This window comes from Solanum verrucosum, unplaced genomic scaffold (genome assembly GCF_900185275.1).
Source record: "Solanum verrucosum unplaced genomic scaffold, falcon-dt-bn FXZP01000062.1, whole genome shotgun sequence".
Classification (NCBI taxonomy): domain Eukaryota; kingdom Viridiplantae; phylum Streptophyta; class Magnoliopsida; order Solanales; family Solanaceae; genus Solanum; species Solanum verrucosum.
Genome location: NW_026020477.1, coordinates 7,676,200 through 7,702,836, shown reverse-complemented (window position 1 = coordinate 7,702,836; position 26,637 = coordinate 7,676,200). Strand labels below are relative to the sequence as shown.

Here is a 26,637-nt window from a genome sequence, read left to right as displayed (position 1 = left end):
ACTTAAAAAAAGTTAAAAGATAAAAGTAGATACCCCCTACTTCTTATTTTTTAACGTAAAAGCTATTGAAGTTTGACTTTTTAAAAACTACTATTAAAAAGCTACTTCTTTTAAGCTAAGCCAAACAGACCCAAAGTTAGCCCCCAATAAATAAATTGAATGAAAAATTGCAATATTCCATAGAACTCCACTTAATCACTACGAAAGTTTTTCTTGAAGGAGAACAGACAATTTAGAATGATGAAACTCCGTAAGGAATAACATTCTGATGTTGACCTTGAAGAAGGTTAAAAAATGTTTTTTTTGGGATAACAATTTAGAATTGAGTGCTTTATGCTGAACGTGGAGAGGCGTACAATTCCACTTTGAAGTGATGAAACAGACATAACTAAGCCAAGAAACAGATTGTTAGATTCAGAAAGGCAGCAAGTTGCAGTTTTTGCGTAGTGTTTGGGGATGTATTGGGGAAAATGATGGAAAGCAAGGGAGCTACACACGTTAGTTGAAGGGTGATATTAACATGTAAAAAGGGATGCCAGAGTGGTGGAAGAACTGTGCAAACTTGAAGCTAGGGTCAGTCATTGAAAAACACAAAACGGGAAGAAAAATAATAATTGTACCTTGTAGGGTGGCTAAGACTATATTTTACAAGTGATTTTGGTTACTAACGAGTAAGAAGACCACATGGGGGTTTGTGGGATTAGAAATTTTGTTCTCGGTCCCTTTTGGTCTTTGTATGCTTTGTTTGTGTTGGGTATTCCATGCCTCAGGAGTCAGGATTATGCAAATGCTTTAGCATTTGAGAAACATTTAACTTTTTATATGAAGCCAAAGAGATTGTCTCTCGAGTATCATACCCGACATACGTAATAGTTCTTTTAAATTAGAATGCTTTGTTGTCTTACATAACTGATTTGGATACTTGGATTTTGGTCTAATTATGATTCTTCTAGTCTCTAAATGCTCCACATTTTTGCATTGTTGTCAGGATTCTTTCCGATATGAGAACACTTTCAGCAGATTGGATGGCAAATACTAGTAAGCCAGAGACTGAAATGCAGTCATATCCGCATAGTGGTGAAGAAGGCAGAGGCACCTTATTTTATCCAAGGCCAGTAGCACCAACATCTGCTCAGGTTTCCTTACTTATATTTTCTGATTTGGGATTTCAATGTTGTAAAGTACACTTCAAGTGCAAATTCTCATTATTGTTAGACAAGCATAAATGATGCATCTATATTCTTATTAACTCAAAATATTGCTCTGGGTGGAAGTGCTCCTTTAATGATTTGTGGTCTCTTATCTCATCTGAATACTGGAGACATCTGACACAAGAGATTTAAGTGGCCAAAGTGAGAGTTTACTACTATATCTCTTTACAAGCTTCATTGTCCTTGTGCATGCATTGTCATGATCTAAGTAGTGGTGGATGAGAATGTTCCGTTACTTATCTAATATCTTTATTCTGTAGGACACAAGATGTATAATTCTACCGGTTATGATTATTAATTATTTCGGTATGCTTTGATTAATTTGCATTTAGAGTTTCACATCCGTGGAATGTCTAAAGTATCTTTTTCAGTACTATATTAGATCAATTTTTCTCAAGATAGAAGTAAATTTTGAAATCAAACTTACAACTTTGAAACTCTCCATGTAGTGGTGCTTTTTTTCCTCTATAAGCTATTGCCAAATTGATTGCAACTAGCAAACTGATACTGGTAAAAGTGATTATATCAAAAAGAGATATACATCAAATGCACCTACCTTGGATATTGGGTATACTGTATGTTAACCTTATCAATGCTTGACTTCTCCCTTTTGTCAGGTCCATTGCTTGCAGTTCCTCATATATGAAGTGGTTTCCGGTGGCAACATGCGGAAGCCTGGTGGTATTTTTGGAAATAGTGGTTCGGAAATACCTATCAATGACTTGAAACAGCTGGAGGCATTCTTCTACAAGCTTGGTTTTTTCTTACATGTATTAGACTACACAGGTATCTATCTCTACTATGTTATTTATCTCCTTTAAGGCAGACAAACATTCATGATCTTTTTCATTAATGTGCAAGTTAGGTGTAGAACTGTTGGTGATACTGTACGTACTTAGTTAAAGTCATTTGCATGTACAAGAACATATGAGTTCTTCTGTATCATCTCTCTGGCCTTCATAAGCCACTGCTTTATGTTTCTCCTCATGACTCCTCTAATGATTTTGAGCATATAACAGTGTTTATTTTGTAATATATTTTCTTAAGCATAATCCAATTCCATGCACTCCCTGCAGCTACACTAGGAACTTTGACAGATCTTGGTTTCTTATGGTTTAGAGAATTCTATCTGGAGTCTTCTCTTGTTATACAGGTATATAAGTGTGAACTTGCTTGATGATCTTTTTCTTTTGTGTAGTTAAATTCTTATTTGCTAGAAGTTTTGGTGTTGGTGGTATATCAATGGATTTCAACTTCACAAGTAAAGGCTCATTTCTTAATACATATCAATATCCATTTATTCCTTTCTTGTGAGTTGACATCAGGATGCTCCCTGAATCTTCTTAACATCTTAAAAGTTGTTCCTGAAACAAAAAAAAAAATTACAAAAACTGTACAGAAAGACTTTGCCTAGTTCTTCTTAAGCTGTCATGGCTATTTCAAGAAATTTTATCCATTTCTATTTACAGTTCCCCATTGAATGCTCCCTTCCATGGATGCTGGTGGATCATGTGATCGAATCTCCAATTATTGGCCTTCTGGAGAGTGCATTGATGTCATTTGACATCTATAATGATGCTGCTCAGCAAGCATTAGTGATCCTCAAGCAACGTTTTTTATACGATGAAATTGAAGCTGAGGTAACAAAACGTTACATTCACATATTAATATTGTTGATCCAGGGAAATCCTTTAGGTCATCGTCTCTCCACCTTCCAAACTTCACATATGTACATGCAATCTCTATATTCAGCAGATTCTTATGCTGTGAACAACATTCTTAATTCCATCTTATGAAATAAGGAACTCTATTATTTTGAATTTCAAGCATTGTTGTCACCTTGGAGATATCCTCATGTTATACCTAAAATGCGTTTGGTTTAAGATATTGTAATATCAATTATGCTTTAGGAAATCTAGTTTAGTAGACTCAATAGAAAACTCTTATCTTCCCTGTGTGAATTAAAGGCTATTACAGAATTTTTTGTTTTCCATATTTTCTCCAGGTGGACAATTGTTTTGATATATTTGTCTTGAAGTTGTGTGAGACTATTTTTACATACTACAAAAGTTGGGCAGCCAGGTACCTCCTTTCTTTACCTTTTGTCTAATTTTTACTGAATAAGATGGTCTATAAGAAGTTGAGGATCTCCTATTCTGCAGTGAGCTACTTGATCCATCATTTCTCTTTGCCATAGACATTGGTGAAAAGTTTGCAGTCCAGCCAATGAGATTCGTAGCTCTTTTAAAAACTACTAGAGTGAAGGTACATATAAACTTATATTCTGTATATGGTCATGAACTTATCTGTTTTACCAGGGTTCATCTCCTGATTTTTTTATGTCCAGTGGTAGTGGTTCGACAAGTATTCAAACAACCTCGTTTTCTCTGGTCTATGGAATTTTCCAAATTTGCATTTGCTTCCATTCCTCAAAGATTGTGAAAATATCCTGACTGGTGTGCACTGAGAGGTTTGGATATGTTTTGCGTAACAGACACGGCTCAATACAAGTGACTTGTCTTGACAAGAATTGTTTTTCCAAAACCAAATTTGTGTGTCAAATTAAGGACATGGAAAATATGCTGTTGCTTTAATAGTTTGGCTAAATCTTTTCAATAAAAGGATAAAAAGATATGATATTGTATCTACACAGAAAAAGATATAATATTTTACCGAACAGTACTATTGTCAAAAAAATAATAATTTTTGTATCTGTCAAAGGTTCCACAACCCACTTATCAAAGAAAATAGGGGAAAAAAAGAAAAAGAAAGGTTATGCAAACATAGACCAAAATAAATCATGGATATTGTTAGAATCTTTATGAATATTTTAGAATATATGTAAATATAGTAGGTGACTTAATTTACTTCTATTGTAATTAGGTATTGATTTCCTTTGCTTCTTAGGACATGTAAACCATTGAGGGAAAAATCAAAGCCGATTTCTCTCTTTCTTTTTTTGGCTTCAAATGGTATCAGAGCCTTGGTGAGAAACATTCAGAAAAGAAAACTCAGTAAAATAGGTCAACGTGTTTCAACTTCCACTAATGTTAGGGTTGATTTGCGTCATCTCTTGTTTTGCGAGTGTTGTGCGAAAGCCAACACTACCACGAGGTTCGCAAAACTCAGGCGAGCAAACCCAGCAAGCCTCTTCGGCATCTGACTGTTCACGCACCGGCAACAACAAGATCTCCGGTAATGTGTTTTCTCCACGCGCCAAGCGTGTGAGCAGTCTTCCGACGTGTTTCAGGTCACTCTTCTTTTCAGTATTCACCTGCTTATTCTGCCCTGACCCATGCCTATCCTACAAGTTTCGACAACCAGATTCAGATCTATCACTGTTCTGGCAAGTTTACAGTTGTTTTCTTGCGTCTGGGAAGATTTTCAGCAACTTTTATACACTTTGAAGGTTTCTAATATGTTGTTTCCGACCTCATCCACAAGCTTTTTTTTATGGAAAATAGTCGTCGGAAGTTTTCAGCTAGTGATCTAGCTCTTCAATTCATTTCCATCAGGGTTGATATTTTTGGCTCCAAATACACGAGAATTGGAAATTCAAGTACTTTGATTACATTGGAACCCTTAATGAGAAGTTCAAATTATTTAACTTGGCTTCCTCGATTGAGTTGTGGTGCAAGGGTCAAAGTGTTCAAGATCACTTTACAAAATAGGCTAGTGAGGTGATGAAAAGATCCGAGCACAGTGGGAGAAGGTTGATGCTCAATTATGTAGTGGCGATCCATTGATTCCATGTTGATGTCCTTATTCTACCATTCCAGACATGTTATTCAGGTATATATGGAGCATCCTCAGGTTTTGTTGTTTAGGTGGAGTCTAGTATCATGGTGTGTAGACTATGACAGTCACTATTTAGTCTGAAGCAGTTCCCTACACGGTTTGGAAAATTTAGCATGGTCCAAAGAGAATTTACCATTCTGCATTCTATTGTCACTTTGCTCTAGGTTTGTGCATGTGCTTGGTGGTTTACGTCAATGACAGTCATTACAGGTAATGATGAAGATGGAATTACCAAGTTGAAACATCACTTTTTCAACACTTTTAGACTAAGGATCTTTGTTGATTGAGGTACTTCTTTGGCATTGAGGTTGCTCAATCCAAATAAATAATTGTCATTTGATAGTGGATGTATGCACTTGATATTCTTGAGGAGACATGGATGACAAGTTGTATACTTATTGATACTCTGAAGGGGAGCGTCTTAGTTATCCGGGAAGATATAAGAGGCTAGTAGGAAAATTAAATTATCTCACTGTGACTCTACCTAACATTGCTTTCCTGGTTAGTGTTGTAAGTCAGTTCTTGGATTCACCCTATGGCAGTCATTGAAATGAAGTTATCTACATTCTTCGATACATAAAATCTGTTGTAGAGAAATAGTGACTTTACGAAGGCCTGCAATGTTGCATGGACTTTTCAAAATCCCTACCGCACCTGTGTTGACAGGGTGTGGGTGTGGGTGTTGATATACAAATATAGATTGGGCATGATCACCCTCTGACATTCGATCCACTTATGGATAGTGTGTTATAGTTGGGGGAAATTTTGTATCTTTAAAAAGCAAGAAACAAAATATGGTTGCTAGATCAAGTGCAACAAAAAAATATCAAGGTATGGTAATGGCTGCATGTGAACTCATATGGATCAAGCAACTACTGAAGGAGTTAAAATTTGGAGAGATTAAAGAAATGGAACAGTTGATTTGTTGGATTATCGGTGGATTCAGTTTGAGCAACATGAACATTCTTTGCTTTACCATGGAGAGTAGCACACATCACGGGTATGGCCCAATTTGTTATAGTTGTTTTCCATACCGGCCTCCATGTCGATTTCCAGTCTGGATGCTAGAATAGAAGAATCTGCAGGTGGTACTGGATGACAGATGACTAGACGACATGGTGGTGCAACTAGTCGTAACAATATAGCAAACATGTCATCCACAACAGAAGCAGTAGAGTTAGCCAAAATTTGATCACACACTGTGTCAAGATCCGATGGAAGACCAACAAGTGTAACAACTAGAAACATCTTCTGGCGCTGCTCCAATTGCTTTTCAACACTTGGAGCGGCTGGCATTAACTCATTAAATTCTCCCATAACCACATGAACCTGTCTAAGATAGGTCAAGTTATCTGAGTCCTGCTTTTTAAGATTAGTCAATCGAGAAATCACATTATAAAGGAGGGATATGTCATTTGTGTGTAGCCCATGAGCCTTTTCCCTAACTAACAAGCAAGTTTGGAATGGTCGGAACAACGACATTGACTTCGAATCAATAGATTTCCATAATAGACTAATATCTCATAAAAAAAAAGATTTTCTTAATAGACTTTATAATTGAGCATCAATCTTCTCCCATTCGTCCCTATCTTTTTCGGTAGTATCCTTAGTCTGTGTAACCAAGTGTTCTGAACACCTTGTTCCTTGCACCATAATTGAACAGAGGAGGACCTAGATAAATAGTTCACACTACCTATCAAAGGTTCTGTGGTTATGCCATTGTTTGAGTTATTGGTGCCATAGATTTAGTGCTAAACATATAACTAAGCTTTGACAAGGGAGAAGGGGACCCTTCTCATACTCGCCCTTACAGGAGCCTAACAGAGAACCTTGCCTGGCACCATTTCCGGACCTAGCAGCAGACGGGCGGGACGTGCCTGAATTCAGACCGGACCAGACTCTTCTTTGTTTGATCCGAGAGACATGAAAACAAATCTATTTGTGTTGAAAAGAAAGGTCTGGAAAAGAACCCAAAGAATAGATCTGGAAAACTGAAAACTACTTGTTGTCTTTCTGGAAAATTAGATTTGACCACCGGGAAGTGGTCAAAATGGGAAAAAAACTAATGGGTAGGATCAGAGTGCTATGGCAAACCTATTGAAACAAGGAATCTGCGTAAAAGTGATTGGGAAACATCATACATGGGTAGGATCGGAGTACTACGGCAAACCTATTGAAACAAGGAATCTGCTGTAAAAGTGATTGGGAAACATCATACACGAGGACTTCGATTGTAATGGTGGTATTGGTATATGCACAGTACCACTCGGGAGTGTCACAATCTTGGAACAATGGAGGTTTTGCTGGAAAAATGCTCAGCAATTTTGTTCTCTTATTTTATTCTTGTTGTCACTAAAGAAAGCTCTGATACTATGTAAAATTAGGTTTTGGGCCTAGCTTACACTCCAAAAGTTAGTCCAAAGGGAGGAGAATTGCTTAAGCCATATAAGGAGACCACTCATCACCCCACCTCACGCCAAGGGCTGGACATATGGTGCGTAGGCAAGTTTAATTTTATTTTTTTGAGGCTGGTAACATAGTAGGCAAGTTTAATTCTTTCTTGGCCCAACATCAGATGGGTCCTGCTCTAATACCATGTGAGAAAACAAGAGTTTGAGAGAACTCAGCTTGATTATTCCCACAAGCTATTGGGGTTTAAATAACTAAGTTTATATGTCCTAAAAAGGAGAGGATATCAATACAAATCAATACCTAATTATAATAGGAGTAAATCAAGCTACCTACTATATTTACATACATGCTATAGAATATGGATTCTAACAGTTTCTAACACCATTAACATCATGTTTACCCTTGTGGGGTGGGGAGTGGAAGCGGAAGAAGACAAGGTCATTTATATATGTCATGCCTCATGTCTAGAAAACCTTTGACATGGATACAATGACCTTTTAAAAGCATATGTTGTATTAGTCTATAAAAATTTGAACATTGTACTCGGGGTACCATTCATTTAAAGGAGATGCATCTATTTTGACCAGTTGTTGCTTTTTTACTTAGATACCAGGTCATTTTTTACTCATTCTCCCTTTCTATATCATTTTTATATTTATGTTCTAAAGTTGAACTTGTATATGAGAATCTTGATTTATCTACATTATGTTTGTTTCTATGGTGTTCCTTTCTAACTAGAAATTCTTGTAACATGCAGCTTCTAGGTAGGACCATCAACTTGAGAAGTTTGATTGCTGATAGGATGAACAAAATGTTTAGAGATAATCTTGAATTTCTGTTTGATCGCTTTGAATCACAGGATTTATGTGCTATTGTGGTAAATACTCTCACATATCTTCTGGATTAACCCAATCTGAACATTTCTTATCTCTTAATTGAAAAACTAAACACTTCCTCTCCTCTCTCTCTCTCTCTGTACATTTATCAGGAGTTGGAAATGTTGCTGGACATCTTGCAACTTACTCATGAATTACTCTCGAAAGACCTTACAATAGATTCTTTCAATCTTATGTTGAATGAGATGCAGGAGAATGTATCCCTTGTTTCTTATTCTAGTCGACTTGCTTCACAGGTTTGTCAATGTCTCTTTCAATCCTGTGTGAAATTTAGTATGACAGATATTCATATTTATCAATCTCTGTTTTATTATAATTTCTGCATAACTTCTTTTAAAAAATATTAATGAAAATTTTATTAAAGAATAGCACCCAGAGAGTGCAATCAATAAAGAGTAGAACCCCCCAAAATTCATCTTATTACACTAGCTACATGTGAAAAGAACTAAGGAAATACCATCTATTTCCTATCTTCTTTTTGTATGTGCATAGTGTTAAAAATTGCACCTTCTGAAATGTTGGTTTCCCTTTTTGAAAAAAAAGGAAGAATAGATATGATCACAAGAGTCTAAAGTTGCCTTCTCTTAGTGATTTTGATTAGGGAAGAGGAGCTTGGGACTTGGGAGTGGTGGGATTGATGGTTAACGCACTTTCTGTGTGGGGGTATGAATAGGAGTGGGGTGACAGAGTTGTACTGGGCTACGAAAAATGGCAGCTTCTCATTCAATTCAAGTAAGTGACGAGTACATTTACAGTAGATGATTGGGTATGTAAGGCTTTCACGGTGTAATAAGAGGAACTAGACAACAGAGAACTAGCAAACGTGGTTGACAAATTTAGCTGAAAGGGGCGAGAAATACAAATTGTGTTTGAACTCAGCATTTCTGTTTTATATAGTAGTATCATTGTCTTCTCCAATTGGCTCTTTTGAGCAAAGAAATTAAATTGAGGTAGGTTTTCAAAATTTTCTTCTCTTAGAGAGGCATATGGTGTGTTTGGTATGAAGGAAAATGTTTTCTTGGAAAACAAGTAGATTTTTGACTTATTTTCTCATGTTTAGTTGGTGAGTAGAAAATATTTTTTAGTGTTTAATTTATGAATGAAAATTATTTTTGAGAAAATATCTTTTATTTTTACTAGAGAGTAGAAAATATTTATTGAAATTGAAATTGAAAATATTTTTTAAAAACAAACTTAAATTTTTTTTTAGAGGGGGGTGGGGGGTGATGGGGGGTCGCAGGTAGGCGTGGTGTGGGGTGAAAAAATAAAAATTTGAAATTGGAAATATTTTTTAAAAGCAAACTTTAATTTTTTTTTGGAGGGGGGGTGGCGGGGTGGGGTGAAAAATAAAAATTTGAAATTGGAAATATTTTTTAAAAACAAACTTTAAATTTTTTATTTTTTTTTGGGGGGGGGGTTAGGTGTGAGAGTGGGTAAACAAATAAAAAATGAAGTTGAAAATATTTTAAAAAAACAAACTTAAATTATTATTTTTTGGTGGGGGGCTGGTAGGGGGGGTAGGGGTGGGGTGAAAAATAAAAAAATTGCAATATTTTTTAAAAACAAACTATAATTTATTTTTATTTTTTTTGGGGGGGGGGGGGGGGTTAGGGAGCTGGCAGGGATAGGGGTGGGGTAAAAAATAAAAAATTGAAGTTGAAAATAATTTTTTTAAAAAAACTTTAAATTTATTTTTTCAACAAAAAAATTGTAATATGAAGTTGGAGGAGAGTTTTGGAAAATGTTTTCCTTAATTTTTGAAGGGAAGTCATGTTCCTTAAATTTGAGGAAAAATGAGTTGATTTGGAAAACATTTTACCTAACCAAACATGAGAAAATTGGAAAACATTTTCCGGAAAATGTTTTCCTTCATACCAAACACACCCATAGTTGTTGATTGATTTCTTCCTCCTAGACTGAGAAACGGCTTCTTCACCTTTCTTGTTTTTGTTGAGAAGGACAACTTAAAACAGGAAACTCAAATGAACTCTTCCTGCACACCAGCATAACCTTGTATATTCGAATCATTTTGTCTTGAGCTGTGACATGTTTCTGATATGCTGTCTGTCCACCACCCTTATTTTGCAGTATGTCAGCTACACTAATATTTAGTTCTACTGTCAAGGTGTGAAATTTTGCACTCAGTTTCATATCAGATATTCTGTAATTCTTGAGTATGTTGAACTTTTTCCTAAAGTAACATTTGTGAAATATCAAAGGCTAAGCTAAGAGTTCAAGCCAAAAACTTAAAATAGTTCCCCCCTCAAAGAAGAGAAAAGGTAAAAACAGAAAAAAAGACACAAAAGAATAAAGGAAAAAGTAAATAATAAGGAATTGATTTACAGTAGGTTCCGTATGTAAATAGGGAGGAAACAGTGCCTACTAGGGTACACAGATGCAGAAATATAGCCTATCATTTTGGTTACTGCAAGGTCTGCAATTTCATTAGAAAGGAAGTGCCGCAACTTGTCTATTGATCAAGTGACAAAGGGTTATAGACCAAGATTAATGTGCTGTGCATTAGAACAGTGCTAGTTTTATCATCAGTACAGTGGACTATCCTTGGTTGTGTTCATTTGTGCAGGACACTTGAACGATCAACCTGTATACGTGGATTATTGGATAACTGCCTATTCTATTTTCTCAAATTTTATTCCTCGATGTGTGCTAATTTTTCTTCCTAAATTTTATAAATCACCCTGGACTGATTGTTTTCCTGTTAACCTTTCTAATTTAATTAAGAGTCCTGATAAGAAAGTTGTCGATGCCGGAACATCTCATTGATGTAATCAAGATACTTATTATGCTCTTGATGTGCTCTAGATTTGGACAGAAATGCAAAATGACTTCTTGCCAAATTTCATCCTCTGCAATACTACTCAGCGTTTTGTCCGATCAGCACGAGTGCCCTCTGTTCCTGTCCAGAAGCCTTCGGTTCCTTATGCAAAGCCAAATTTCTACTGTGGAACTCCTGTAAGAAACTATTTCCTTGACACTTTCCTGATGTAATTATCTATTACATTATTAATCTTTAAATGGTGTTTTCTGCTGTTATTCAGGCTACTATATGGAACTTAATCTACTAAGTTCTTCAGTTGCAACCATTCTCTTATTCTTTTTCCTGCAGTTGTTCATTGTATTCTCAGTTGTATGTTATGAATGTTGCTTTTGAGCTGAAGAAATGATATCTGAATCTTACTAATGCAATTTGAGAAAATGAGCTTAAAACTGATCAAATGAGGGTGAAAGTAGAACACATAGAGGAAAACGAAGAGGCCAACCGCGATAGTTTTAGTGACATCCTAGGTGTCTCTCCACATGCCTCGGTATAGGTGCGACATTGTGATAATTGAATGTGCTAAAAGGAGATGAGTTATATCTAAATTCTTGTAGTAAGAAGTTGTTTCACAAACCTATAAACTCTCTGAATGAGTGGCACCAACTAGAGACAGAATACAATAGCAGCAAATGATCTCTATAAAAGATACCAACTAGTTGTACTAAGGTTTAGCTTTTGTAATTACACTTGCATTCAGTTATGTATTTGTAAGGAATCTTAGTCTAGTTCGAGAGTTGTATGCCAGTGTAGCGATAAATGTGAAATTTGAAGTACTTCAAGTTTCCGAATGCCTGTAATTTGCTTACACTCTCTCTGGTTGATTTTTGTTTCTTTGATAAGGTAAATGAGTTCATTAATTCTTGCCCCAAACTCGCCTGTATGCAAGTAGCATACCAAAGATAGAAAACCTACAAAAACATATGTTTTTTTATGAAAGACACTCACACTCAATCCTTTCTACTCCTCAAATTCACAAAATTCATCTCTACCTCTTCGAAAGCTCTCCTATTTCTCTCTCCAGATACACACATAGGTGCTAGTGACGCAACTGTCCAAGCCTTGCGCCTTTTCCTCCTACCACGACTCCAGGTGAACATGAACTACTTTCCTATTCTTGACATCTTCCATGACATGCCAAACAAATTAAGTATTTTCAACCATAAAATCTAGGCAAAACGACAATGTAGAAGGAGATGATTGATATCTTCACCGGCTTCCTTGCACATAAAATACCAACTAACACTAGCCTTCCGCTTCCTTATATTTTCGGCCGTCAAAATCTCCCCTCTAGCGGCAACCCAAACCGGAATCCAAATCGCGCTAAGTGGAAAAGATAACCTTCTCTTTGATCAAAGGGTTCTCATAGAAAGACTTGGCAAAAGAAGCTTTGTCAAATGATACTATCTCCATAATTGATGTACTAGACTCAATTTAGTAAAAGATAGTAGGATTTGAAGTACATGTTGTAAATACTGACCAGTACAGTTTTAGTACTTATTTTTGAGGAATAGACAAAGTTACCAATTTCATAAAAAAAAAAAGCTTTGTCATTCCCCGAACCCCGCCTCCGAATATCATTGCTATCAAAAGACTTACATTGTTTGTGAAGTAAATCTAATAGTCTTTGGAACTCAATTAGCTCCCAATCATGGAAATTCCTCCCAAACCTTAGGTTCCAGAACACCTTACCACCATGTGTCCTCCGGATTTGTTGAATTGTCAACTGCTTTTGGTATGATACTATATACATGATGGGGAAATCATCTTTCAAAGTGTTGTCCCCAAAAATTAACTCTTCCCCCATCTATTATTTTCTTATGTTTCTGACCATCCGTATGTAATTTTTTTCAATGACATTATATCTTCTATGACTATTAATCTTTGAAAAGATCTAGTGGTGCTGTCTACTTCATTCAATCACCTTACCCCTGAATTTTTTCCTCTTTTAAGTTTATTCTCATATTGGCTATGCAAATAACTTTTTGGTCATATTTATATTTGTCATACCCAACCCAAGAGAGAGCTTCAAGTACTCCCTCTATCCCTATTTACTTGTCCATTTTTGACTTGACTCACCCATTAAGAAAATAATAATTGTTATAGTGGGTTTACCATTTTACCCCTATTAATTGATAGAATTCCAAAATTAATTTACTCATTAAAGAGGTTACCTTTTTCAAAAACATTATCTCTCTAAATAAATTGAGGGTATAATAGGTAAAAATATTGTCTTAACTTGATTTGTTGAAAATGACAAGTAAAAAGTTAAAATTGGACAATCAAAAAAGGACAGAGGGAGTATCTTAGGTCCAAATTAAGGAGACGGGGTGATAGACAATGAGGTCGCACACTATATTGGAGTTGGGTGAGTGAAATAGAGGCTCGGTTATGGGGTACTATGTGATAAGAATCTGTCACCAATGCTTAAAGGTAAGTTTTATAGAGTGGTGGTTAGACCCGCACTATTATGTGGGACAAAGTGTTGGCCACTCAAGAATGTCCACGTTCAGAAGATAAAGGTAGTGGAGATGAGGATGCTCAGATGGATGTGTGAACATACTAGGAGAGATATGATTAAGAATTAAGTATACATGACTAGGTGGGAGTGGCTTCCGTGGCGGACAAGATAGGTGCAAGGATATGCGCCGGTGAAGAGGTGTGAGAGGTTGGTTGTAGCACGAGTTAGGAGAGGTAGAAGTAGGCTGAAGAAGAACCAAGGGAGGTGAGGTGATTAGACAGGACATGACACACCTTCAGTTGGCTGACATAATCTTAGATAGGAAGGTATGGTGGTCGAGGATTAGGGTAGAAGGTTAGTAGGTAGTCAAGTGTTGTTGTATTTCTAGTAGTATGATTTAGGTATCGCGTGGTTTCTACGCTTGTTTTGTACATTGCTGTTTTGTCACTACACTTGTTTTGTACGTTGATATTTCCTTCGTTTCTTTTTTTTCTTACTTTCCTGTGTCAGTTACATTTCTTTTGAGTTGAGGATCTATCGGAAACAACCTCTCTACCCCACCAAAGTAGAAATGAGGTTTGTGTACATCCTACCCTCCCCAGGCCCCACTTGTAGGATTTTCACTGGGTATGTTGTTGTATAATTATGTTTTCAGTGTCTCTTGAATAGACTGGATACAATTACTTCCCATGTTATTTATATTATTTTATAGTGTAATAATCCTTCCCTTGTTTATTGTTCTTGCTGTAGGATCTGAATTCTGCTTACCAGAGCTTTGCTCGATTGTACTGTGGGTTTTTTGGTGTGCCTCACACGTTTTCTCTGGTCAAGCTCTTGGGATCTAGGTCACTTCCTTGGCTTATCCGAGCCCTTTTGGATAATATATCGAACAAGGTAAACAGATTTTTGACAATTACTAGTCTCTTGCGATGCTGTTCTGCAATATTATTTCAGTATTCATGTCACTGTACCATAACCATTGATTTATCATGATTTTTTCTTTATTTGATAACCATCCTGCTGACTTTGAGATCATATAAACGACAATATTTGTAGATTCATCTGTCTGCAATTTGTGGCATATCATCATTACAACCTCTGTTTCAAATTCTAATGCATTCCAAATTCTTGTCCAGATCACTACCGTTGAACCAATGATTACTGGACTGCAAGAAGCTTTGCCGAAGTCTATAGGGTTACTTCCATTTGATGGTGGTATCTCAGGTTAGTTTGTTACATTATGTAGCAAAGTGTGACCTCCAAAGGGATCTTTTTTACATCAAGTAATATGCTTTATTAACAAAGGATCAAAGTACACGTATACAAGAAGTATGCACGAGCAGAAAAACTTATAAAGTGATATAGTTTTCTACAAACAACACCCGATCTTCTATACCTATGGAACTTCGTGGGTGCCCCAAAAGGAAAAAAGGCACAAGAGGCTATTCCTCAAGTGTACAAAATCGTTCTGTATTCCAGCAAAACTCTCCTATTTCTTTCTCTCCATATGGTCCACACGAGTGCTAGGGAGCAACATCCCATGCCTTGCATTTCTTTAGGCAAGGTACCATCTCTCTGAGTAGACTGTTTGTGTACTATCCCGGAGTTTTGGGTCAACCTGTAATCACTGTCCTTCGAACTTGATTATTGGATGAATGAATCTAATAATGGGGGAAGTATAAATAAAACTTAATAGAAATGCTGTCTTTTGGAGAATCATGTTGTCTAGAATTTTCTTCTACTTTTGTATGCATGAATATGCAAGACATTTTCAATCACATCAATAAATAGTTAAATTTATCCCAAAAAAATAATATAATTTTATAATCTGTGCTTTCCCCCCTCGTTAAGTGGTTATTGTTGTTCGAGATCTAAATGTAATGTGATTGTTTTTTCGGATGCTTAGGCTGCATGAGGCTTGCCAAGGAGCATCTTAGCTGCTGGCATTCAAAGTCTGAACTCAAAGCTGAAGTCCTTTGTGGAATCAAGGAGATTGGTAGCGTATTGTACTGGATGGGACTTCTTGATATTGTATTGGTACTCTTCCTGAGCTTCTCACTCTAAACATTACATGGAGAAATGACAGATTACAGTATTGATTGGTGGAAGTACCGATTGCACATGTTGATCTGACTCTCTTCAAACAAATATATTTAATATAGCCTTGCTACCTTTGTTTTTCCTTGGACCCTCTTTGACAACTCTATTATTGCTATTGAAGACATGGCAGGATCAATAAGTAAATTATCCTCTCAGACAATGTAATAGGTAGTTGGTTAGCCAAATAAGGGATAAGGTTAAGGGCAAGTTCATAAGCTTACATGTTTGAGACAGGATAAATGATGGATTAGTGATCTGCCATGGTATTGATGTCTGGAAGTTATGTGAAGATGTGATTAGGTTTTAGAAAACTACTATGCAACAACAACCCAGGTGAAGATAGAGAGATTGTTTTTGATAGACCCTTGACTCAGGTGAAGACAAAATCAAGTACACAAAGGAAACACAGTAGTGAACCAGTCATGCTGAAACATAATGAAGAAGAGAACAGTAGCAACAAAAAAAAATACTACAATCACCGAAGCAAAGGAAACAACAGATAACAATAAATTCGATGAATAACACATTAGGAGAGTGATAGAAACAATACTATAAAGGGAAACTAGACAGCGCTCGACTACCTACTAACATTCTTCCCTAATCCTTGTCCTCTATATCCTCCTATCTAGGGTCGGTAAGTTGCACGTGAGCCATGTCCTGTCCTGTCTAATCACGACCAGTTCATGCTAGTATTTTGACTTGTATACCTGGGCACATCCAAATTCTCCGGGGTTTGAGACTAATTACCGCATTAAGTGAACTCAATCCTAGCCAGAAAGTACGGTGTGTTGCAGGATTTTACGGTATTTCTCACCTTTTTGACTTCCCCTGGTTCCGAAACTTTTAACTCCACCTTCCGTGACCAAATTGTGGCTCTCGCCTCTCAACAAATGTGTTGCTCTTCTCTCTCACTTACTCCAGCTTTGTCCTCCTAGTCCCCAAATGATCCCATGTTATGACTTCCTCCCCTTTTCCCAATGCTGTCATCGTCACCAACCAATTGTCAATGTCTTTTCTTACAAAAATGTCATTCCCTTTTCCCCCTCCCCTTATAGTATCATAATCCCCAAGTGTTCAACAACTTCTTTTCTTTTCCTTGTGAAATTATTTTCTAATTCCTAAAGTTCTTTTCTTCCCTTCTATTTGTATGTTGTCATTGATCTGAATCTTAATCTTTCATTTTTGTAATATACATGGATAAGGAATAATCTAAACAAAAATTGTATTAAAAGATGAAAATTTTGATGAATATAAGGACAAAAGTTCTCTATCTTTACAATAAATGTGAAAACTTGTTTTTATATTAGAAATGGTAAGTGTATTGTCAATACAACACCAAGAAAGTACTGTCAAAGGTATTTACAGGTCATAAACCAAAAGTATATGGGAATCTTTCAATTCTATAGTGCTTCAGTATCACTTAAAAAGTCTGTTTATCCCCCCCACCCCCCAAAAAATAAAACAGTTCATTCGAAGCTTTATCTCTCCAAATAATCCACCATATGCACTGGAGTGGTATACCACTATGTTTTTTTCCTATTGTCTCTCCCTCTGATATTCCAGCATTTCAGTAGATCACCAGTGTCTCATTGCATAACAAATTTGAGTCCCAACATGTTTGAGGAATAGCTCCATATTTGATCAGTAGGGGGATGATGCAAAAAAAGGCGATTCACACTCTCAGGTTGATCCCCACATAAGCACTTGTAACACAACTGAATCTCTCTTCTTTGAAACTTAAATCTTTATTTGTAAATATATGAAAATTATATTAAAAATTAAAATTTTGATGAAATATCAGAACAAAAGTTCTTTATCTTTACAAAAAATGTGGAAACTTATTTTTTTTAAGAAATGGCAAGTGTTTTGTTATTATAGCACCAAGAAAGTGCTGCCAAAAGTATTTACAGATAATAAACCAAAAGTATATTCCTGGTGATTTTAACGTGTCTTTCAATTCAATCACTGCTTCGGCATCACTTAAAAAGTACTGTTTATACCTGTTAGACTATGAATAGGTTTATACAATTCTATTAGAGTAGGAATAGTAATAGAAATAGGAATATTAAATAGTATCCTACTTGGTAAAGGATTGTATTCTAGGGTCTATAAATAGGTTCTCAATGTAATAATGTAAACACAACAATTCAATAATATTCTTTTCCTATATTTCTCACATGGTATCAGAGCCTCTACGAACTTGGTAGAGAATTAAAGAGTTTCCGCTGCCGGCGGGTGGCACCCATATATGCTTCCCGTTTGGCCAATGATTATGTTAGCAAAAGTTGGGTCACTGTGTATCTTTCCGATGACTATTTTCTCATATCTAATTTGTGTAGCACCGTGCCATCATTCCGGTGACTACTTTCTTATATCTAATTTGTGTAGCACCGTGTCATCATTCCGGTGACTACTTTTTCATATTTAATTTGTGTAGCACCATGCCATCCTTATGGTGACTACCTTTATTTTGCATATCTTATTTGTGTAGCACCTGCATCTCTCCGGACTACTTTTCATATTTAATTTGTGTAGTACCGTAGATTTTTCCGAACTATTTTCTCATATCTGAGTTGCATAGCATCATGTGTCTTTTCAGTGACTCCTCAGATTTGATTTGCATAGTTCCATTCGTCTTTCCGGTGACTCCTCAAATCTGATTTGCATAGGGTTGTGCCATCATTCCAACCCTACCCGTATAATTTTTCAGCAGGGTCGTGCCATCATTCCGACCCTACCCATATAATTTTATATCTTAGATTGTGACCACTTTTAGCCATCAAATCTAATACTCCGGCATATGAGCATGTTCCGGCCAATTTTTCGGTGACTTGTTTAATATCGACTCGTCTATTGATTCCAACATGATCCACATACTTTATACTAGATTTTGAGCACTTACAACAACCGTTGCATTGTGAAGAAGTCTATATGGAGCAACCACCTAATTTTGTTGCTCAGGGGGAGTTTAGTAGCCTTGTATGTTGATTACGTAAGTCATTCTATGGTCTGAAACAGTCTTTGGAAGCTTGGTTTGGGAAGTTCCAACACTATAATTTTATCCCTCCGTGTTTTATCGGCATCATGCATCAAATTCAGTATTTCATGAGAAGACCAAGCACATTGAGATTGATTGTCAATTTTGTGAAGTCGAGTGATCAACTTGCAGATATCTCACCAAGCCCCTCATCGGTCCTCGTGTTAATTACATTTGTAACAAGCTAGATACATGAATTGTATGCACTAGCTTGAGGGGGAGTGTTAGACTATGAATAGGTTTATACAATTCTGTTAGAGTAGGAATACTAATAGAAATAGGAATACTAAATAGTATCCTACTTGGTAAAGGATTGTATTCTAGGTCTATAAATAGGTTCTCAATGTAATAATGTAAACACAACAATTCAATAATATTATTTTCCTATATTTCTCACAATACCAATATAAAAACAAACATAAACAGTTCATTTTGATCTTCTGAATGTAGTTGCCTCTTTCTTCAAAGCATCTATCATTTCCCTTCCTCCAAACAATCCACTGCATGCATGCTATAATGGTGTACCACCATTTCTTTTGCCTGTTGTCTCTCCCTCTAATATTCCCACACTTAGTTAGGTCACCAGTGCCTCTAGCATTATGCATTTGAGTCCCTCCATTTTGAGGAATATCTGCCTAAGTAGATCAGTAGGCGATGCATCATGTCCTCCATTTATGTCCTTCTGTGTATTGAAGTAAATTGTTCTTGGACCATTGAATTACAATGGTCTTAAGGTTCTTTTCAGTTATCAACTTATTTTGCATGAACACTGATTGTATTTATTGTTGTGATAGTGACACAATATTCCACAAAGAGGAATTTTTAATATCTATTGTATTATGTATTTAACAGAGAGAAGTCGATACCCGCCAGTTTATGCAAACTGCTCCTTGGTTGGGCTTGATTCCTGGTGCTGATGGGCAAATATTGCACTCTCAGGAAGGGGGAGATAGCCCTATGGTCACTCTGTTTAAATCTGCAACTACTGCAACCATGTCCAACCCTAACTGCAAAAATCCAACATCATTTCACACTATATCGAGACAAGCAGAAGCTGCCGGTAGGTACCCGTTCAATATCCAGCCTTTTGATGAACTCGTCAATATGATTTCAGACACGTTAAACAACTTGTTATGTCATCTTAAGTCTGATATCATAGGAAGCTTTTCATTGTCCAAGTCTCTCTGTGGCACGTTTCTCATTGGACTATGTCACTATGATGCATAGTACCATGGTGCTTACCGTGTCCTCCTTTTCCTCTTGAAGAAGAGAAATTTAATTAAATGCACAGGAAAACTCTAGTATATAAACGCTTGAGAATCCACAACATCTATATGAATACTCACCGACCATGTGTCTCTATTTTAATATTACGTCTGAGAATATTTGCAAGTTTTAAAAAGGTTTATTAGATAATTGTGAGCCAAAAGACAATGTAAACTTGCTCTTATTAGATATGGACCTGGAAAGATACTGCAAACTTGCCATACCTTGTCTTTCTTAGTGTTTTGGTATCATTTCCATTGCCATGTTTCACTAGTGATGAAGCCACTTGCTTTTAAGATCAAAGGAGAAAACTGGATTGGTTCTCGTGGCTAATAAGTGTCTCTAAGTAAAATATTAAATTTATATTGTCGAGTTGCAAACTCTATAGTAGTAAGATATATTCCCTTTCTTTTGTCACTTCCAATTTTTTACCGAATTTAATGAGTGGAAGATTTTGATGCATTCAAGTTTCATAAGCAGCAGAGGATTATTAAATGTTTTACAGTACAATTGTTTGACTTGCTAGTTTTGAGCTATAAAGTTCAATATAGAAAAGGGACCAACGATCTGGCAGCTGATGCTTTGTCAAATAAATTTGAATAACAGTGTTAATGCACTTCCAACACTGCTCTACAACCTGATTAGGTGAATGAGGTAATTGACAATTATGGCAGAGATAAGGAAGGGGAAATAATACTTTTAAATGCTTGCGTAGTACCATGATGAGATATGGATAGGGAGTAAGGATGGACCAAGGATGTGGCAACTAGTTAATGACTTAATGTGATCCATTCTTCATCTCTTGGGGGTCACTCCACATCCAAGCAAATATAACAGAGGTTTAGGATAGTTTTCGTGGTATCACCAGGATAGATGAAAAACATAGTGAGGGAATAGTATGGCATGTCAGCAATGCAAGACAGAATGTGCCATATTCTGACTTTGTCCAGACTTTATGTGATTCTAACGGGATTTGGCAACGTGTAACTATGGATTTCCTAGAAGACTACAGATGGAAATGATATTGTGATGGAGACCATTAACTGTGTATTGAAATATGTAACCATCTCATCTAAAAACTTAACTTGTTAGAGAGATCATAAAGACTTAATTTTGTCTTTAACATGGTCCCTCACATATGAGCCTGATTCTTTTTTCTTGGCCCAAATACATTGATTCTTTTTTTATAATGGTGGTGGTGAGACTCGAACCTAGGACCTTTGTCTTCTTTGATACCATGTTAGAAATGAGAAATACATAGGAGGAAGACTAGAGAATGTATTGATTGATCATTACCTTAAGTTATTGGGTATTTAAATAGTACGTACACCTCCTAAACTAGGAAACAAATCAAAGTTGCATAATTACAAAGAAATAATATCTCCTTTATTGCTTCTAATTAATATAAACTATAGGTTCATGATTCTATCATATTGACGCCACATCTACATGATTCTACCATATACACAATATACTTAACACTGTCCTTTAAGATGGTGCATACAAGTCATCTGTATCAAGCTTCTTATAAATGCAACTAATTCGGGGACCAATAAGGTATTTGGTGCAAATATCCTCAAGTTGATCATTTAATTTCAAGTTTCGTGAGAATATCTCTTAAGAATATTTCCTTTGATGAAGTTGGTGTCTATGTGGTTTAGTTCTCTTGAAACACCGAAGTTGATGCCATATGCAAGCAACTTGATCATCCATACAATCTGATTGTTTTGTCTAAACTTCAATCCTTTGATCAACTATTTGATCCAAACTAGTTCGCAGGTTGCCAATTACCGCGCTTAGCTCAGCAGTCTAGCAGGTTCATTTTATCCACATGAGTCGAATCCCACTTTTCCCAGGCACTTAAGGCATCTCCAACCCAAACACCAAATTTGGTGTCAGCACTATTTTTGGTGTAATCAACTCCAACCCACTGCACCAAATTTTACACCAAAAAAGAATATTTTTCTTTCTTCATTATTATATTACTAGGTAAATTATCCGTGTTTTGCACGGGATTGAACTATTTTGTTAAGCTTACATATGATCATTCGGTAACATTCGTATTTTCGATACACACACTATATTGTCAAGAACATAATAACTAAATTTTTATCTCAGAATAGTCATTGCTATTGCTTAGGTTTCATATCACCGGCCCCAACTTATTTGGAATTGAACCATAGTTATTGTTATGGTTATAGTATGCAGTTACAAAGAATTAATGCAATTATCAACCAAGCAGTAGGTGACATCTGAATGGAACGGTTAACAACTGGATATTCTAAACCAAAATTTTGACACATAACATATTAAAATCTTACAGCATAGTTTTGTGAGCACTTGAACTCACAAATATCCACAAATAATAATAAAGATGACCTTACTTTCCTAACAATCAAGAAGAAAAAGGTATGTTGCTCAACATATATTTCAAAAAGATAGTCTGTCGAGCCGTATCCAAGTTTACATTTGACAAATTAAATTGAAAGAAGCTAAAAGAAAGAGTTATTACTTCATTATAAAAAAACAAAAAACGTAATCAAAAGAAAGAGTTATCACTACAACAAAAATGATCTTTAATGGCAATTAATAGCTTAATTGTCTCTAAATATGAATTTTCAGAGGCGATTGGTACTCTCTATATATGTCCTTAAAGTCTATAGCAACATTGAATGTAATGACAATTAATTAATGTCGGTAAAGGCTCTAACACTCTTCGTTAATGTACATATTTATTGCCGGTAAAAATTATTTTTGTTATAGTGTATTTTGGAAATTTGTTAGTTTCAAGAAATTTTTAATCTCTTATTATGCCCAAAAAGAAGAGACAGAGAAATATGACAAATTAGTTAACTTCGATAAAAGTAGTGGACTAATTGTCTCTATACTAATATTCTAGGAAGAGTGCAATGATATACAAAATGTTTGTACCTAAGAAAAAACAATCAAAATAATATACTAACTCTGGCAACCAAGAGAGCGATCTGTTTGGTTCTTTTAACAAACTTCATATTTGGTTCCGTATTAGTTATCACTGATTTGTTGTTGTGTGCTATCAAATATAGCACAACCCACAAGCAATTTTCCCAAAAAGTATATGAAGAAACCTTTAGAAAGGGACAAAAGAGAAGATAAATTTTCAATCATCCTCACAGGAATTTTTAACAGAGTTAAAAAAAGTCACCAAAATAGCAAAAAGAAATTGCAATATACATGAATCACTATGACTTACAGTAAAAGATTAAGTTTCATGAAATAGGAGGAAGAAAACTTTGAGGAATAAAACACACTTCATAAGAAGCTTGAATAATGTATTTGAATTCGACTCCCCAACAGCAAAAAAAAATTGCAAATAATAGTGGAAAAAATAAAAGTTTTGTTTATTAAAGAACAAAATGTAATGAATTCAACCATTTCAGCAGCGTTTTGAGTTTTGGACTGAGAGGTGCAAGAGTAGTAATATTGCGTTGCAATTAAAATCACTTTTCTTTGTTTATATGAAGAAACCTGTAGAAAGGGACCAAAGAGAAGATCAATTTTAAATCATCCTTGCTGAAATTTTTAACATAGTTTTAAAAAAGTCACCAAAATAGCAAAAAGAAATTGTTATAGACATGAATCACTATGACTTATAGTAAATATTAAGCTTCATGAAATAGGAGGAAAAAAACTTTGAGGAATGAAACAAACTTCATAAGTAGCTTAATTCATGTATTTGAATTCGACTACCCTATAGCGGAAAAAACCTACAAATAATAGTGGCAGGAAATCCCTCTATTTATATACAACAAAGGGTAGTGTGAACAAATGTTTATTGTGCCTTATCGAAAAGGTCACAACTCTTTGGAAAAGTTACAACCCTTCAGAAATGTCACAAACTTTCATAATAGTCACAACTCTTCATAAAAGCCACAACTCTTCATAAAAGTTATAACTCTTCGTAAAAGTCACAACTATTCATAGAAGTTGCAACTTTTCTAAAATTCACAACTTTTCGTAAAAGTCACAACTATTCATGAAAGGCAAGGCTAGTTTAAGAAATAAATAAATTCAAAGGGAATTCTTGTTTGTGGTGGTGCCACGTAGGCGGTCCTAGGGTTCTCTTTTATATATATATATATATATATATATATATATATATATATTATATATATATATGTGATTATTTCTTATTTCATTTATATTTTCTTATTTCATAAACCAAATTCTTTCTAAAACATTCACCATATATAATTCATATTATTTCCTTTTATAATCGTTTAATATAAAATTATTTTGTACCATAATTTTTTAAATAATATAAATTGCTAGCAAATATTATACATTATACATAATAATGGATAATACAAATAAAAGTGAAATCATTAATGACATACAATTAAATAAACATTACATAATTGAAAAAATTATTTTAAATTCTACATAAATATTCAACTTTTAAGATCACTATGGTGCTCCCATAAATGCTCTATTAATGCATTACGTAGTTCAAAATGAGCAATGTTTGCGTTTTTAATTTTTGTGAAGGTTAATTGTAGTTATATCCAATTATAATTTACAGTAGAATTAACATAAATTTAATTTTTTTTAAAAGTCATATATAGAAAAATTAATTTATAAAAAGCTAAATTTTATATCTAAAATTAATATTATAAAAATATTACATAAAAAATAATTAAATATACAAGAGATTTAATTAAAACATACAATTTATATAATGTTTAATTAAAAGTTTGTATAGTGAAATAATATTAAAATATTCAAAAAGTGAATTGGTGTGATGAATAGTGTTACACCAAATTTGGTGTAACACTATTCACACACCAAATTTGGTGTAAAAATTGGTGTGGGTTGGAGCTCAAAACACCAAATTTAGGATTTGGTGTTGGGTTGGAGATGGTCTTATAGTATGATTTTAATACTTTACAATGTTAACATACCTTAGATATATGGATCAATACAAGCACAAGGCATTACCACAAGTCCGCACTATTATTGTTTTTTCTATTTTAGTTAACTAGTTTCATTATTTATCATTTTATGTTAACCAGCCCAACCCATCACTATGTGGGCTGTCGGCCAATCCTTTTTTTTAAATATATTTTTATAATTTAAATTCCAATTTTGAAATGCTATATAAATATTTACAAGACAATATTACATGGTGTTACTACTTCTAACCAACTCTCAAACTCACCAACAAAATAATTCTAATTATACTTACTCATATTAAGTTTGTTTTTTCAAGTAAAGATTTGGTTGTACGACTTCAATCTGAAAATCACCGATCCTTTACAAATACTTCGGGTACACCGTACAAGAAAATGATCTTGTCGGACATAAAGTTTTTGCGAAATTAAATAACTTTCAACTTGATACTATTCGAAAATTTAGGATTTTGTGTTTTTGTTATTAACATATTTTATAAACTTAAGTTTGTATTTTAATTTTAATACTTGGGTTTTGGACTTTGTAATATCAATAAATGATGGTTTAAATAGACTTTGAGTTTGGACTCCTCTTGTTATTTTTAAAACCCGGCTTTTTTTCAATTATTTATTCTTTATTTATCCAATGGGACGGCCTAGTCCACCTCGCTCAAGCCTCGCGAGCTACTGGGATTACTTTGGCCGGGCTAAGAAAATGCACTCTTAAATTGGATCCAGAAATCACAATCCAACCATATTAAATCATGGGTTGAGCTGGGCCGGCCCAACGAGCCTAGCCTATATTGAGTGCTCTTTACTTTCATCTTCTACCTCGCACAAAATAATACATAATTTTCTCATAACTTATACATGTATTAGTTATGTGAAAAAGAAAAGCATGAGCCAGGCATTGTATTAGCAAGGCAGTATTTTATGTGGAAAATAGAAAACACCAAACAAAAGTTGTATAACTTATGCCAAATTCTATGTGGAGATTATTTTTTCCATTTTGTAACCAAACAATGTATAAAAGCTATGCTAGTTTTAATACATTAGTAACTCATCTCCAATCAACAACCAAACGACCTGAGTGATTAAGGGGAGAGCTGATCGTGTTAATTGACTAGCATGATTATAACAGATATTGTCTTTCCCATAATTAGTTACAGGTTTTATTGTATAACTACCCCTTCTCATGGGATGTAACATTATAAAGAAGCCTTCTCTTCTTTCTCAAATTCTTCAGCTTTATTCTTGTATCATTTAAAGCATTTCCACTTTCCATTTTGTTTCAGATTTGTTGTACAAAGCCAATATTAATACTGGAAGTGTGTTGGAATATGCCCTTGCTTTTACAAGTGCTGCATTAGATAAATACTGCAGTAAATGGAGTGCAGCCCCAAAGACGGGTTTTATTGATATTACTACTTCAAAGGACTTCTACCGGATTTTCAGTGGACTTCAAATCGTAAGATACAATAGTTCATTTGCTTCATTTATTTTATAAAATTTCATTGCACTTATAATTGCCTATTTTAATTGGTTTTGAACACTGATGATATCTCAATATAGCAAATTGTTGTGCACACGTCATGTTGGTCTCTGGTTATAAATTTACCTGATTAATACATCAGCAAGAACTATCAGTTGGACTGTCATGGTTTATGTTGAATCCCTGCAACTTATTACAAC

At 35.0% G+C, this 26,637-nt stretch overlaps 2 protein-coding genes across 4 annotated transcripts in view; one reads left to right on the top strand and one right to left on the bottom strand.

Moving 5' to 3' along the window:
• LOC125809192 (uncharacterized) overlaps positions 1 to 26,637 on the bottom strand; it is a 511,850-nt gene that overhangs the window by 316,225 nt on the left and 168,988 nt on the right. The gene's annotated exons all lie outside the window — the stretch shown is intronic.
• The window catches only part of LOC125809129 (protein PIR), a 53,948-nt gene that overhangs the window by 25,083 nt on the left and 2,228 nt on the right, over positions 1 to 26,637 (top strand). For both annotated transcript variants that reach the window (XM_049488768.1, XM_049488769.1), the window contains 14 exons: positions 989 to 1,136; positions 1,829 to 1,997; positions 2,288 to 2,364; positions 2,681 to 2,851; positions 3,217 to 3,293; positions 3,374 to 3,476; positions 8,179 to 8,298; positions 8,410 to 8,553; positions 11,141 to 11,290; positions 14,365 to 14,508; positions 14,751 to 14,838; positions 15,521 to 15,651; positions 19,604 to 19,811; positions 26,241 to 26,413. In XM_049488768.1, the coding sequence (XP_049344725.1) occupies positions 989 to 1,136; positions 1,829 to 1,997; positions 2,288 to 2,364; positions 2,681 to 2,851; positions 3,217 to 3,293; positions 3,374 to 3,476; positions 8,179 to 8,298; positions 8,410 to 8,553; positions 11,141 to 11,290; positions 14,365 to 14,508; positions 14,751 to 14,838; positions 15,521 to 15,651; positions 19,604 to 19,811; positions 26,241 to 26,413 (1,903 nt within the window). The remainder of the gene's footprint in view (positions 1 to 988; positions 1,137 to 1,828; positions 1,998 to 2,287; positions 2,365 to 2,680; positions 2,852 to 3,216; positions 3,294 to 3,373; positions 3,477 to 8,178; positions 8,299 to 8,409; positions 8,554 to 11,140; positions 11,291 to 14,364; positions 14,509 to 14,750; positions 14,839 to 15,520; positions 15,652 to 19,603; positions 19,812 to 26,240; positions 26,414 to 26,637) is intronic.